A 16,321-nucleotide genomic window follows, 5' to 3' on the forward strand; every position below is an offset into this window, starting at 1 on the left:
AAGACCCCGAGTCCAGTGGGACGACTCCCAGAGGGTGGCTGAAGGAACATCAGGTGGCTCAGGTCAGAGGACGGTCCCTGTGCCACGTGTGCAGGGGAGATGTCAAGCAGGAGGGCCACCAAGCCAGGGCCCTGGAGGTGGGGCAGGCAAGCAGGCTGCAGCAGGTGGGAGAGTGTGGGAGAGCAGAGGTGGTCCACAGGGAGACAAGAGTGACAAAGGACAGGTGATGGGGCCTGGCAGGGAGGGCGGGAGAGGCTGGTGAGAGGATCGGGGAGTGCACTGTGCCGAGAGGGTGGCAGAGAACCCAGAGGAGGGAGTGGACATGGAGAGACCAGGAGCTGTGTGCCCCAGAGTGAGCCAGAGGCATGAGGATGCCCGTGTAGGACAACGTGCACAGCACAGGTAAGACAAGCATGGAACCTGGGAGACACAGGAGGCCAGAAGAATGAGGTCATACAGGCGGTGGCTCACTGAAATGTTGGAAGACAGCCCTGTCAGCGGATCATGGTAAGATGATGAAAGTTCAGAGAGGAGCTTAACGAAGCAACACCCTCCAAAATGGTGGACCTGAAAGGTCTTGGGCAAACTGGGACAAGAGACGGATTTAGTATGGCATGTTGGGGACAAAGGTGACAGCAAGGAGGAACAAGAGGGCTGGTCCAAATGGAGATGTCAAGAAAAGCTTGGAAACGTGCTGCCTGACAGGCGTGTGATGGGGAAGTGGGATGGGACACTGAAGGGGAAGAGGTCTCTAGGAGAGCAGAAGCAGATGTGGGGGATGGGCCGAGCCAGGTCAGTGCGCAGCCGGCATGGAAAGAGAAAGACAGCCATGGAAGGTGGTCCTTCAGATGAGAGGTCATGGAACTCAGGAAACAAAGCAACAAGCAGCACGGAAGAGGGGAGAAAATCATGATGTACCAGGAACTCCGCGTCTGTAAAGGGGGGCACAACATAATAGAGGGAGGCTGAGGAGCCCCAATCTGGGGACAGCAGGCAGGAGGTGGGGAGAGGGCGGGGTGCCACAGCAGGAACAGAGCTGAGCTCAACAGAGTTGAACACACCACGGTTCAGACTCCTGACTACCAGGGGCCCGCAGGGGCAGGTGGGGAAAAGAGTCCCGATAACTGAAGTGAAAAACAAAAGGGGCAACACTGCCCATTAAGACAGACCCTGTACAGAAACCATGGCGGGTCACCTCAGGGTCGCTGAAGTGGGATCTCAGGTGGGTACAGTCCAGTGTGTGGACAGCAAATCTGCTTAGAAGTGGTGGGGGAGTGGGTAGGAACCAAGGTGAAAGGGACTGTAAGGAAGGAAGCCCTGTAACCCAGGGCTGAAGATGAGGGTTAGCATGGGGCGGGGATACCACACAGGGAACCAGAAAAGGGCTAAGACCTTCAAAACCAGTGGACTGTCACAGGTTTAGAGTAAGATGGTGATGAGGGTGGTGAAGGCACACAAGAGGGGAGAGCAAGGGGCAGATGGCAGGGACTGGGGCTTTGAGGACCCCTTTCCTCTGGTGGACAGCAGGTGGGGGCGAGGCACAATGGGATGCAGATTGAGAGGAGGGTCTTAAGTCTACAGGTGGGTGTGGTGAGGGGAACATGGGAAGGAGGGAAGGAGGGCAAAGGAGGTCTGTACCATGTCAACGAGGAGTGGGAGATCAAACACAATGCACTGGGTGGTTCCTCACACCTGATGGAGAGAAGGAAGCACCAAAGTCAAGGGAAGAAAGAAGAGGAGGAAGTGGAAGAACTGGGGTGAAGTCCCATGGGCGAAGGCTTGACTCAAAGGGGAGACAGAGGAAGGAGGGGAGGTGGGGTGAGGCTAGGGGAAAGGGAGCCTCACGCAGGGATTGGGGTCAGAGCCAGTAGAAGGACCAGATGAGGGACAGCAGATGGTTTTAGAAAGGACAGTGGCCTGCTGAGGGGATGGAAAGAGTGTGAGCTGAGAGCAGGTCCCAGGAAGGGAGCACACCCGGTGGTGAAGTGATGACCCAATGAGACCCCATGACAAGCTCTGGGGAGCTTTGAGGTGCTTAGGTCCTAGGGAAGAGGCAGGGTGCTCTCCCTGAGCTGAGCAGGGAAAGGGAAGGAATGCAGTCCGTGAGGCAAGATCATGGGAAAGACTGTCCAAATGGGGCCTTGATGCAGTGTGTCTGGAGGGTCACACCTCAGAGGTGAAGGGAGGCACTGGGAAGGATGGAGAATGAAGTGTGGAAGAAGGGTGATGGGAGACCCAACAGGGGGAGCAAGGAGAAGAGATAACAGGCAGGAATCCATGCAGGTCCCCAGTGATGCCAATCTGAAGGAGATTTCCAGTGGTGGGGCCCTCCAGTGGGAGCAGAGGCAGGGGAAAGAGGGGGGAAAGGGCTGGCGAACAGTGGCTGCTCCTATAGTCTTGAATGTTGTGGCAAGGGGATCATTTTTGGCCAGGCTCTACTACGGATCCGGCGGGGTTGGGGCGGGAGGGGGGGATCGGGGCGGGAGGGGGGATCAGGGCGGGAGGGGGGATGGGGCGGGAGGGGGGGTTGGGGTGGGGGGCAGTACTTGGGTTGGGGTGTGGCATGGGTTTATGGGAGGGTAGGGTTGGGATCAGTGGGCATGGGGGTGGGGGTTGGGAAACATGAGCCATGCTCTGGGTACTGAAAAAAACATCTTTTTTAACTGAGCTTTTAGGCTGATTACACGTCCAGGTTTGAGGATGAAGACTATAGGCAGAAGAGAGGGCAGAAAAGACCAGTGAATCCACCTGGAGGGGACAAGAGAGAGCAGCTGCAGGAAAGGCGGAAGGAGAGTGGGCTTGGCAGAGTCACAGAAGGACGTGAGACCCACAGGGCCAGGGCTCTACAGGGACACGGTGTCACGGGTCTGAAATCAGGAGGGGTAACATAGTGTAAGGGACAATGGCAAACACCAAAAGAACAAAATTGGGGCCAGAGATATTGTCCCAGTGCCTTGTGTCCTAAAGGGTGGGGGCGGGAGGGGTGTGAGGGTGAGGGGGGACGAGAACAGTGCCCTTGTGCACACTGGGGCTTGGGGCACATCAGTGTCAAAGAGTAACTATGGAGGGGATGTATGTGGTGGTTCCAAGAGGACAGAGCCGGGGCAATGTCCAAGTGTGGGGAAACGCTGGGAATTTGAGGAACAGTGTCAGTGACAACTGGTGGGGGCCAGAGGTGCACGAGGGCGGGGCGCAGCCCAGGGAGTCGGGCGGCCTTCCACTGTGGTGATTCTCCCCGAGGATGGGGGGGGTGGTTTTCACCCGAGGGGGGCTGTGGGCACGGCCCCCAGGGCAGGCCTATCAGAACATCTGAGGGGGAGCAGTGCTCTGCTCAGTGCAAAAGCAAACCCAACAACATGCCCAGACGATGACGCTGATAGGCCGTCCTGGGGGTCGTGGGTCCTCGGGTGAGAATCACTGGGTGGAAGGGGCCGAGTGGAAGGCGGGCAGAGAGGTGACGCTTGAACAGGTGAGCCCCCGGGCCGGGGCAGGTGACGGGGGAGGCCGCAGAGTCAGGGCCGTGAGACATGGGGGAGAAGGAGCCCGGCCCAGGCAGACAGCGAACAAATGGATGTAGCCGAGAAGGCCTCTGGTTCAATGTGGGGATGGGGGTGGTGGGGTGGTGGAGGGTTGAAGGCTGGGGCTTCCTGTCAGTGGGTCGGGGGTGCAGACCAGTGGGGGACACTGAAGAGGAAGGTGGAGGGAGACGGCAGTGGCTGGAGCGGGGTCAGCGCCGTGTGTCTGAGGCAGAGACGACTGACCTGGGCTGAGCGGCGGGTGCGGGATGGAGAAGGGCGCGCTCAGCAGAGGAGACCCCGAGTCCAGCGGGACGACTCCCAGAGAGTGGCTGAAGGAACGTCAGGTGGCTCAGGTCACAGGACAGTCCCTGTGCCGCGTGTGCAGGGGAGACGCCAAGCTGGGGCCCTGGAGAGGGGGCAGGGGAGCAGTCTGCAGGGGTGGGAGAGTGTGGGAGAGCAGAGGTGGTCCACAGGGCGACAAAGAGTGACAAAGGACAGGTGATGGGGCCTGGCAGGGAGGGCGGGAGAGGCTGGTGAGAGGATCGGGGAGCGCGCTATATCGAGAGGGCGGCACAGAGCCCAGAAGGAGTGGATGTGGAGAGACCAGGAGCCGGGTCCCCCAAGTGGGGACAAGGGTGTGAGGAAGCCCTCAGAAGACCTGGGAGGATGAGGTGGTGGAGGTAGAGGCTCATTTGAAGGGCGAGTCAACCCTGTTTGTGAAGGGCATATGGAGACAAGGAGAAGTCAGACGTCCAGAGAAGCACACACTATCTCCAGGATGATTGCCACAGAGGGGAGAGTATTTGGGGTCGACTGGGGAGCAGATGCGCTCGGGACATCAGGCTGGGGACCAAAGCCTGGCCACAGAAGAGCACAAGGGCCGGTCAGAAGAGAGCAGATGTGAAGAAGAGACACTGAGTCCATGGGAGGACTGGAAGGTGCTCGGGGAAGTGGGACAGGATGCTGAGGACGAAGCAGAGGGTTTCTGGAAGACAAGAGTAGACGAAACAGAGGGCGGACTGTGCGAGGTGCTTCTGCATCCAGTAGGGGGAGAGCAGCCCTGCAGGGAGTAGTAGGGTGCAGGCTGGGTCAGGGTGTCCACGAGCAGAGAAAGGGCAGGGAACCTCAGGAGTGTGCAAGGGGCTCAGTGGTGAAAAGAGGGAGGCGGCCTGGAAGCTTCTGTTGGGGACATCACCATGTCTTAGGTAGGGAGAGGACTGGTGTGTGTGGTGTTCAGGCCCGATGACAGGGGCAGAATGGAGATTCCGCAGGCTGGACGTTTGGAGACGGGGCCCCCAGAGCAGGAGGAGAAGGGGACTATGATACAGGTAAACAGAGAAGTGGGGGGCAGCACAGCACATGACGACAGATCTGGCCCAGAGACCTCTAGCAGGTCCCTTCAGGGACTCGGGATGGACTCACGTGCTTGGAGTCCACTGTGTGGGTCGAAGATGCACAGAGTGGAGGAGTGGGTGGCAACCAAGGCAGAAGGGAGAGTGTGCAGCAGCCACAGAATCTGTGGGTGCTGCCTCAGGGGGCTGCAGGGCCGGCCTGGGGCAGGGACTGGACAGGGAGGGTACGAAGGAACTTCAAAGCAGTGTGGTGCCACAGGTTTGGTCCAGGAACATGATGGCGGCAGCGGAGGGGCCCAGGAGGAGAGCAAGGGGCGGGGTGGGGGGCAAGGTCTGGGGAACACTTATTTTAGAGGCTTCATTGGGTGGACAACTGAGGTGGGAAGCCTTCCTGGGATGGAGAGAGACAGGATGGGCTCAAAATCACGTGGCCGAGCAGGAAGGAGGGCGGACAGGCATCTGGACAGTGTCAGTGGGGTGTGCAGGGTGGGGGTGCCTCCGGGGACCCAGGGGAGAAGGAATGGAAGCAAGGGAGGTGAGGGAAGGAGCACGAGCTGGAAGTCCAGGTCTGGCACAAAGTCCTGTGTGCAAGGGCTCGACTGAGAGGGAAGACAGAGGAAGGAGGAAGGTGAGGTGGGGGGAGGCTAGGGGAAGGGGAGCCTCACACAGGGAGGCGGGTCAGAGCCAGTGGAAGGACCAGAAGAGCGACAGCAGATGGTTGCAGAGAGGACAATGGCCTGTTGAGGGGATGGAAAGAGTGTGAGCTGAGCCCAGGTCCCGGGAAAGGAGTGCTTCCGATGGTGAGGGGACGACCCAATGGGACTCCATGACAGGCTCTGGGGAGCTTTGAGGTGCACGGGTCCTAGGGAAGAGGCAGGGCGCCTTCCCCGGGCTGGGGAGGAAAAGGGAAGAAATGCAGCCTGCGAGAAAAGATCTTGAGAAAGACCCTCCAAAGGGGTCTTGATGGAGTGTGACAGGAGGGTCACGTCTCAGAGACAGGCAAGGTGAAGGGAGGCACCCAGGGGACGAAGGAGAAGGGAGACAGGCTGGACACCAAAAGGGTGAGCAGAGAAGAGGGAGGTGGCAAAGAAGGCGTCCGGACACGTCTCTGAGGTGCCCCCCAAGAGGAAGCTCAGAGAGGTGGGCCAGCCGAGGGCAGCCTGAGCGGTGGCAGGGGAAGGAGGGAAGAAGAGGTGGTGGCAGGAGCTGTTCCCACGGCCTTGAATATGGTGGCGAGGGTAGATCTTTTCGGCCAGGCTCTTTACTACGGATCCGGAGGGGACGGGGTGGGAGGTGGGGCTGGGGTGAGTGACAGGACTTGGCTTTGATGGGGCTGGACGTGAGGGCAGGATAGGAGCAATGGAGAGGGGTGTGGGGAGACATGGGCAGTCTCCAGACACAGAGATAAGCCCGTTCTCAAACTGAGCTTGTGGACTGATTCACACCCAGTGTTGAGGGCAACGAGCGCAGACTGAAGAGACGATGGGGAAGACTGGGGAGTCCACATGGAGAGGACAGGAGAGCAGCTGCCAGAAAGGCAGAGGGAGAGGTGCGCTTGGCAGGAGTCACAGAGGGACGTGAGGGCCAAGGCTCTGCAGGCGACCGGTGTCCTGACATATACCAAGAGAAAAACACTAGAGAAAGAGACAGCCACCAAGAGTGTCAGGGCAGGGGTCAGGAAGAGAACAGTGCTCTAGCGCACATTGGGGTTTGGGTTAGGTCACATGTCAGAGAGTAAATACGGGGGGGACGCAGGGGATCCAAGGGCAGAGAGCCGGCCCGTGTCAGCCGCTGGGGCGGTGCTGGGCCTGGAGGACAAGCGTTCCCGGCCGCTGATGGAAGCAGGAGGCCAGAGGTGCGCGAGGGCGGGGCGCTGCCCAGGGAGTCCGGGCAACCTTCCATTGCAGTGATTCTCCCCGAGGATGGGGGGGTGGTTTTCACCCGAGGGGGGCTGTGGGCACGGCCCCCAGGGCAGGCCTATCAGAACATCTGAGGGGGAGCAGTGCTCTGCTCAGTGCAAAAGCAAACCCAACAACATGCCCAGACGATGACGCTGATAGGCCGTCCTGGGGGTCGTGGGTCCTCGGGTGAGAATCACTGGGTGGAAGGGGCCGAGTGGAAGGCGGGCAGAGAGGTGACGCTTGAGCAGGTGAGCGGGGAGGCCGCAGAGTCAGGGCCGTGAGACGTGGGGGAGAAGGAGCCCGGCCCAGGCAGACAGCGAGCAAATGGATGTAGCCGAGAAGGCCTCTGGTTCGATGTGGGGATGGGGGTGGTGAGGTAGTGGAGGGTTGAAGGCTGGGGTTTCCTGTCAGTGGGTCGGGGGTGCAGACCAGTGGGGGACACTGAAGAGGAAGGCGGAGGGAGATGGCAGTGGCTGGAGCGGGGTCAGCGCTGTGTGTGTGAGGCAAAGACGACTGACCTGGGCTGAGCGGCGGGTGCGGGATGGAGAAGGGCGCGCTCAGCAGAGGAGACCCCGAGTCCAGTGGGACGACTCCCAGAGGGTGGCTGAAGGAACGTCAGGTGGCTCAGGTCACAGGACAGTCCCTGTGCCGCGTGTGCAGGGGAGACGCCAAGCAGGAGGGGCGCTGAGCCAGGGCCCTGGAGGGGGGGCAGGGGAGCAGTCTGCAGGGGTGGGAGAGTGTGGGAGAACAGAGGTGGTCCACAGGGCGACAAGAGTGACAAAGGACAGGTGATGGGGCCTGGCAGGGAGGGCGGGAGAGGCTGGTGAGAGGATCGGGGAGCGCGCTATACCGAGAGGGCGGCACAGAGCCCAGAAGGAGTGGATGCGGAGAGACTAGGAGCCGGGTCCCCCAAGTGGGGACAAGGGCATGAGGAAGCTGGTGCGAGAGGAAGACCATGGCCGCTGAGGACCGTGGGGGAGAATAGGGAGGCCAGCGGAGGAGGAGATGGGAGAGGTCGCGGCGCATTTAGAATGCTGTAGACAACCGAGTCGGTGCAGGGGATGGTGACAAGACAGAAGGTCAGAGAAATGCCCAGAGAAGGACCTCCTCCCAAATGGTGGCCCTGAGAAGGTAGAGGGTTTAGCATGATTTCAGCATCAGAGGGCCTCAGTATAGCTCACTGGGGACGGAGAAGCTGGTCACCCAGGGTGCAGGAAGGCAGGCCAAATAGGGAGTAGATGTCAAAGAAAAGAGCTGGGACTCCCTCACGTGCCGGGCAGGCGGCAGTGAAGTGGAGCAGAGCCCGTGTCTGAGCACAGTGATCCCGCACAGTGTGGAAGAGAGTGACAGCGGAGTCAGGCCACCACGGCAGGGTGTGTCGCGGGAGTATATGGGACAAGAAAGGGCAAGGAGTAGAGAAGCTCTGGTGGCTTCAAGGGCTCAGGTTTGATAAAAGAGCATCAGGGAGTTGGAGCAGTGCGCTGAAGAACTCCCCATCTGGGGACGCAGGCAGCTCTGGGGGCGAGAGGAAAGGCTTATGTGGTATTGAGGCCAGAAGGCAGCAGCACGCTAGGAAATAGAAGCAAGTGGGTGCGTGTTGGATGTTCAGGCACGTGCTCTGATGGGACGGCAGACAGTGCAGAGTATCTGCAGAGGGAGCAGCTGCTGGACAGCCAAGCAGAAAGCACGGTGGTCCCAGGCAGCCCAAAGGACTCTGAAAGCATTGCTCCGAGCACTGGAAAATATGCACGTTGTTGATGGTGACACACTACTTACATATTTACTGTCTTTGTAATGGAAATGAGCAGATGAAAAACGGGAAGAGAAGTGGTTAAAATGAAATTAAGTTGACAGTATACTTACTAATTAATTCTTGCAATTACTGAGCAACATTCTAATGGTTATGACGCACAGCGCTGCCTGTGAACTTGATCACCATTAATGGGATAAAGGAAAATGGGAGAAATTTATAAAAATAAATTGTTGTAGGAAGACAGGTGTCTGCCTGCAAACTCTCTCAGATCATCACATGGAAGTGGGTAGATAGGTCCAGGAGAATAATGTCGTATCATCTGGAGATAAATTCATGAAGTAAAGCCTGAAGGTGCTTCACGCACACCTGGTGTCCAAAGATCAAGGCGCATGCCAGTCACGAGAGGAATTGTGAGTGATGAGAGTAGTCACTCGCAAGTGGAATCAAGCCTGACTGCTGCAGACAAGCGGAGGGTTTTCTCTATGGCCAAAAGAAGGGAAAAGTGGAAATGAGTGGATATGCCACCTTTTGTTGCCTTCTGGAGAGACCGTATCATGCAGGAAAGGCAGCGACAAAGATTTGTATGCCGGTGATGCTATGACAAGGGAACACATAACAGGACGGGAAGCAGGCAGGAAGTAAACAGAGAAGGGAATGATAGAAATTTCAGTGTATGTGAAGGGAGCCAGATGGGGGGGCAAGATGAGTGAGCAGGTGGATAAGGGGACTGGGAATCTTGGCCAATCTCAACATGGGTCAGACTGGAGGAATACTGGCCAGACTGCTGCCCACTCTGGTAACGGAGGCAGAGGAAGTGGTGGTTGAATACTAATGTTCTACCTGTCCTACTTTTTTAGTATTTGAATAAGAAACTGGGATATGTGCCTAGCTTGAAGGATGCAGAGTTTCATGAAGGGTCATGAAGAAGGATTCCAGTGAGTGGTTGTAGGTAGGTAAAAGTGAGAAACTCTGAGATGTATTTCAGTTAAGTGAAGCTGCTCATCCAGTGTGTCGGGAGCTAATATGATTAATATCGAACAGCAGACCATGGAATGGAGACTACAGACCGGCAGGGGGCTGGAGCATGGCCGGGTTGGGGGAGAGGGTGGTTCGGAGCCTGTCGGAATCCTGCAGTAGCTCAAGTGAGGATGGGTGTCAAGGACATGTTGGCAGGAAGTCAAGCCCAGCAGCAGAGAGGAGTTAGGAATTGTCACAGTGTCCCTGGTGACAGAGGGCGAGGCACCTACACGTGTGCGGTTCAGCCGGATCTTGGGATGGATACTTTCCACTGCAGACTTTTTAAGTGAGTCATTTAAATGCGGTGAAGACGTCTGAGATGGGAAGTGTGATACACTAAGGCCGGATGGTCCCATAATGCAAACAGAGGGGTCACAGTGATTCGGAACAGGGAGTGGGACAAAAAGCTCAACAGGCAGGGGTCAGCGAGAGGAAAAGGCTTGTAGGATGTCGCACACGTCATCTGAGTGCAGTAAAGCCTCAGGGGAAAGAAAGTTGCTGGATGGGAGAGGACCCTAAGAAAGAAGGCTGCCTTGAAGGCTTTTCTAAGCATTTTGGCATAAAGGAGGAACAACTGGAGGACAGAAGATGACCAGTAGGACTCACAGAATTGAGATCTGTGATACCGATAACTTTCCCCACACTGCCCACAATCTGAGGGAAGGACTTATGGGACCATCTTGGTGTTGGGTTTAGGTAAATCTTGTCAGATGGGGTTTAGATGTTTTGTACACCTATATAGTAAGGGGGGAGAGAGAAAAGCTCAAGATACAGCAAAGATCAGAGTAAGTGCTAGGATAGCTCTCTGGAGGTTGGAGGGTGTGTGTCCTTGTGAACTGTGATAGACTTGAAAGAAGAAAGAGAGGAAGTGGGTAGTTCCAGATGAAGCAATAACAACTTCCATTTATTGAGTATTTACTGTGTGTCTGGTACCATGCTAATCATCTTATGAATTTCATTTCATCTTTGTAACAGTCCTAAAAGGTTTACAGAGAATTAATAATCTGTCTAAGTTACCCAGTCCATATGTAGCAGTCAAAATCCAGATCCCAATCTATCTCCCAAAAATCTATCTATCTCTGTCTTTCTATTATGCTATACAGTTTTCGAGTTGATAGAAATTGCGATCTGTGTAATTTCTTTTTTTCTTTTTCTCTTCTGTGGTTGTGTGAAAAATAAACTTTCTGCAATTAGTAGAAGTGATGTATAGATCTTCAGGTGATTGGAAAAATTCATAGTATTTGCGGTGGGGAAAATGCAAAATGGCGGGGCGGGGGGGGGGATAAGAAGACTCTTATTACCATCTATGCCCTGGTATTTCACTTCTGTTCTTTGCACAGCAAAGACTCTGAATTGGCCATTGATTAAAAATGTGCGAATTTCTGACCAAACTAAAGAATAGAAAGGAGTTTTGTTTTAAGCAGGCATGTGATGGGTCAAATATAAATTGACTACTAACAATTAAGTTTTAAAGGTCCAAGTGTTGAGACAAAATTCCATTTCTTTTCTCCAAGATGCAAGGACAAGAGTTACTCTAAATAAGAGTTTAACACCAATCAGCAAACCCCTTGAAAAGTTTAATAGGAAACAAAAAAAATTCTCCAAGTGCCAAATTTTTATAAATAAAATACTAACAAACCATCAAGCAAAAGAGTCCACAGCCAGCAGACCAAAGGTTGAAACCTCTGGGCTAATTTGTAAGATCTACGCTTTAAAAATAAATTAACTCTTTAGAAAGGAGGGGTGAGAAAGCCTTCCCTATGCTTCTTTTCTTGGTAGAAATGTTTTCTCTTATTGTTGTGGTTGTTTTCTCCTGTACAATGTAATTTCTGTAATTTCGATATTGTTGTTTTCTGTATTTTGATATTGTAAACTTGTATTTCTTGTATTCTGTGAAGACCACTCCCTGGAGTGTGAGGCACCTGAGTTGTCGACTATCCAAGTGAGCCTGGGGAAATGGAAGGAGCTAGTATTCTCAGTTGGGAAGAGTTGGATTCTTCAGTGAGTTCGACATTTCACTTCCCTTTAAAATTAAATTGCAAAGTAATGGCATCCCTTAAAAAAAGGAGAAACCTTAGAAGTGCAATAAGGGGAGGAATTCTGAAAAAAGGAGAGGGGGCTATTGGAAAAAAGAAAAAAAAAAGATAAAACACCGTTTCCCAGTTTCCCAGGATGATGGTGGAAGCCACAGGGCCATGTTAAGACTGGGCCCCGATACTGGTTTAGAACAAGGGTGAATAAAACTGGCTTGACTTCAGAGTACGGCCAGCTTCATTAGTGGCTCATGGACATCCTTTAGATGAATGTCAGAGGGAAACGACCAGGAGAGCAAGTGAAGCCAAAAGGGGCTGGAGCTAGAGAAACTGCATAAAGGGATAAAGAAGGTGATTAAAAGTCAAAGTCAGATGGCTTGATGCTTGAAGGAGAAATACCGGAGGCCAGAGAGGAAAGTGCCTTCCTACCCAGGGGGTTAGAGATCCCGAGTGGCTGCAGAAGAGAACAGCAGGTCCGCCGAGGGCCAGAAGGAACCACCTGGGATTCAGACCCAGCAATGGTGCCAACTCGAATCTACCTCGTGCTAGAGAGAGTAGCCTGGTCTATCGTCCAACACAGAAGAGATTGGGCAGGGGCTCCCAGAACCAACAACTAAAAAGGGAGTTGGGAGAGGAGCTAAGAGAAGGCAGGTTAAGCCCCAGACAGAACTGAATGATGACCAGGGATAACTATTTACTAGTACTTTTACAATTTCTTGTAACTCTGTAACTTCTTTCCCCAGTATTTGTGAATTTTGTTAACTTCTGTTTTCTCCTGTACCAGTAGTAAAAATGTTTCTTCGTGTACTAGTAGTAAAAATTGTTTTTTTGTGTACTAGTAGTAAAAATTGTTTTTTTGTGTACTAGTAGTTAAAAATTGCTTTTTTGTGTACTAGTAGTAAAAATTGTTTTTTTCCTGTACTAGTAATAAAAATGGTTTAAAACATAGATGTGATATGTGTGTTTATTTCTGTAAAAACTGGGTAACAGTGTCGAGAAGTGGAGTGAATGTGGGAAGAGAAGAATCCAGGCGGGAAAATGGGAAAAGAAATCACGTACAATAAATACTTGACATTCACAGGAGGTTGGTCACAAGACCCCAAACCCCCAGTTTGTAGACACTGCTGGCCCTAGCAGTTGGTCCTCCTTCATAGGCCTCCCCGCCCCTCTCAAGACTGCACGTGGGTCAAGGAGAGAATTAGATCGCCCTTCTCAAATGCGGGAACACAGAAGTTGGCTCAGCCACTCATTAGGATGGGATATACTCTCAGCCACCAGCCTTGCACTACAGGACCCCAGAAGCAATTGTTTTAAAATGTCATGGACCTACTAGATACAAAGTCCTTAGGCTGCCCCAGAAACAAACATCAAGGAGGAGGAGACCAGGATCCTTCACAGGAGACATCAGGAATGTGAACCCTCTTCAGTGGCTACACTGTTCCACCAGGAAGCAGGAATTCCTTGTTGAGCTACCACTGTATATATTCAGTGTTTAACATTAAACATCAAGTGAATACTACTCAGAGACTTAGTTACAAAACCAGTTATTTCTGCAGCACTAATGAGTTTTATAAATATAAATACACCGTCATTATCATTATATTTCACTCTGGAAAAGAACCCTGTTCCCGAACCCCACACATTTGCCCAGACATTTAAGAGCTCAAGTTGTAATGCATTCCTACTCCTCTCTCTTCCCTCCTGGGGGTTAGTACCTGTGGTTGAGTCATCATCAGGCAGGCGAACCAGAGTGTAACATATTCCCGGCTGATTGTAAGCGAGGCTAGGGGCTGGGATGCAACACAGCACCTCGTAGGAATCCGACGGCTCTACCTGGACGGTCACCTTCTCCAGCAGCTGGTCGTTTAGGGTATTGGTGCAGTCAAACTGAAAAGTCAGCAGACAGAGAAGTGACGAAGGTGCACAACTCCTTCCTAGAATGTTGGTCCTTCCCACCCATGACCCACAACTCCATTCTGGAACCCACTAGCATTTACCTCCCTCAACTATCCTGCACATCTCCTCCTAAGATTTTTATTGAGGCAATAGTGGTTGCCTTGAGTTCCTTTTGTTTCTTTTATTTATCAGTTCCTTCTCTTTCCTGAGATTGAGTTCTACCAAACGAGATGGTGGAAGTCTGGTAGCTAAGAATCAAACCAAAACCCAAGTTCTTGAAGAACCCACTTACGTTGCCCTGATGTTAAATGATGATTGTTTTTGAATAGGTTGTACGTGATATTTTCTGACTTATTCACACATTTCACTTTTATGTCCTTTAACATTTTAACCATCATATGAAGGCATTTCTATAGCTATGGAGTTAGGGCACACCCCAGAAATGAGGCCAAGTTCCTCTCCTCAGTAGAAAGCAGCTAGAATCATAAACTGAAGGGGAATCAACACTGCTCTCTGAGCTCCTGGAGATGCTATGGGAGCCGGTGGTGGTACCTTCCTCACCTGGAACACGATGTGGTTGGTAAACATGTGCTTGATACAACGAACAAAATATTCCGTCTCTGCTTCTGTAAGTTGAATGGGCTCAGAAGACTTGAACAAGGGTCCCAGATCCATAAACTCGGGAATGGCAGCCAATTGTTCTTTTGAGAAAAAAGATGAGAAGGAAGAAAGCAACAGGAGAGAGGAAAAGACATTACTCTGGGTGCCTAAAATGTTTTAAGTTTCCACTGTTTTAGTCACAGTGGAAGGCTCAACTATGTCCCTAAGCTTTAGTGAAATAATCTTCTAAGAGAGTTTATATACTGAATTAGTACAAGGGGGAAAAAAAAAGAAATTAAATTCCTAATTTTGTAGAATTTGAGTTCCCTGTTAACCAAGATACAGAGTAAGGACAATATTCCCAGTTAGTAAGTTAGCAGGTGGGAATTACCGTGGGTTCCAGGTAGCCCCAGCAACTGTCACTTGGAACAATAGATACTCAGTCATATAAAGATTTCCTGCATTAACAATTAATCACTTTGAATAAAAGTAGTGGAGACTTCATTATATTTACAGTGCCTAGGATGCAAGACTATTACTTCTACACATCAAATCAACATACCTTGGAAAATGTCTTGCCTGGAAGGAGCCAACTTCTCTGGCTTGGTGGCCACAAGTGTAATTTCTACAAAGACAGATATGAGCAATCAAGTGAGTGTCCCTCCCACTATCACGCTAAAAATGAAGACAGAAAGAAAAGCGGGCAGAAACTTCTAGCAGATACATAAAGAGCTATTCCTAAATCATACCGGTAGACTCTTTGTCACCGTTTTTAGGGAGAAGTTCAACTTAAAGTGTATTTAGTGAATGTATTTTGTGAAATAAAGTGGCCCCCAAAATGCAGAATTTGCTTTAAATGGACCAGGATGGGGAAAAAAATTATTCTTAAAAGGAGGAATGATTTATAAAACAAATCTCATGATTCAAACAGGAAAAATTATTGGTATAATATCAATAGAAATACTGAAAGTTTTGAAGGTTAGGATAATATCTTTCATCCTCAGTTTGAGCCACTAAACACTTTCCTTCCTTCCTTTTGTTGTTGTTGTTGTTAGTGGTGGTGGTGGTGGTGTTGGTGTTAGAGTTTTAAAGTTAGATATTCTTTGAGAATACTTTTCAGGATCCTGTCCTATATATTCTTTCACAACAAATCTCCAATAGCAAAATTAACTAAGACTTTACCAATTTCAGAAAAAAATAAAACTAGGAGGTAACAGCACAATCACTGTTCTGAGACCCACTAACTTCAAATGCTGTAACAGTCAGCATTAAAAGAAGAAAACACTCAGTCTGGGTCAGGCTTCCTAGTCTATGTGAAAACCAAGGGAAACTTTTAATTTTTTTTCTTAAGATTTATTTATTTGAGAGAGAGTGTGAGTGCACATGTACATGCAAGTGCAGGGAGGGGCAGAGGGAATCTTTCAAGCAGACTCCCCTCCCCCCACCCCAAGTGCAGAGCCAATGTGGGGCTTGATCTCATGATCGTGAGATCATGACCTGAGCCAAAACCAAGAGTCATATGCTCAACTGACTGAGGCACACAGGTGCCCCAGGAAAGACTATTTAAATCCCTAATTAAGAAAATAAGCCTATCGTAGTGCCATAAGATTTAGAAGTGACAATTAAACAAAAGAAGTATTTGAGAAAAATGTATTAACAGTGTATTCAATGGGTATGAAACTACTTACACACAGAAAAACTGAGTTAAGTGTTCCCATTACCTGCTTTCTGCTCAAAGACAGGGGCCACGGCAAGAGGAATAGACTTCATGTCAAAGGGTTTCTCTGAAGGCTCCAGTGTGTACCGGTGAAGGGCCTTCTCTAGCCCTGGCACCGAGACCGTGAGGCCTATGAAACAGAAATCTTGGCATTATCACAATCCCAGTATCCGGACAGGCCCAGATTTGTAATATTAACCGAAGCTTTCTGATGAGAGAGAAGAGTAAGAACACAGACTTTACAGCTGAAGTCATTCAAAATGAAGCTTTTTTATAAAACTGCCTTATAATTTTGCCCAAGGGAGCATGGGAGCAGAGTATAAAAATTTCCAACAGATTAGAAGTACCTTCCGGAAAAGAAAGCAACTTAGCTACGTGGGAGTAATCCTAACATAAGAAAAAAAGGCAAACCCAACCAAGACGGAGCTTAAAGAGAACCGGGAACAAGCCATATTCTTTGGGCCCTTATATACTTGAGGTTCCCCTAAAAATGGAAGCGCATTCAAAGACAAAAAAATCAAGCATTTTGCCTAA

The 16,321-nt window shown here is 51.3% G+C and overlaps 1 protein-coding gene across 3 annotated transcripts in view; it reads right to left on the reverse strand.

The window, feature by feature from the left end:
- COPG2 (COPI coat complex subunit gamma 2) overlaps window positions 1-16,321 on the reverse strand; it is a 116,535-nt gene that overhangs the window by 31,667 nt on the left and 68,547 nt on the right. For all 3 annotated transcript variants that reach the window (XM_059171872.1, XM_059171871.1, XM_059171873.1), the window contains 4 exons: window positions 15,792-15,917; window positions 14,633-14,695; window positions 14,032-14,171; window positions 13,290-13,461 (listed from right to left, as the gene is read on the reverse strand). In XM_059171872.1, the coding sequence (XP_059027855.1) occupies window positions 13,290-13,461; window positions 14,032-14,171; window positions 14,633-14,695; window positions 15,792-15,917 (501 nt within the window). The remainder of the gene's footprint in view (window positions 1-13,289; window positions 13,462-14,031; window positions 14,172-14,632; window positions 14,696-15,791; window positions 15,918-16,321) is intronic.

This window comes from Mustela lutreola, chromosome 4 (genome assembly GCF_030435805.1).
Source record: "Mustela lutreola isolate mMusLut2 chromosome 4, mMusLut2.pri, whole genome shotgun sequence".
In the NCBI taxonomy this organism is placed as follows: Eukaryota; Metazoa; Chordata; class Mammalia; order Carnivora; family Mustelidae; genus Mustela; species Mustela lutreola.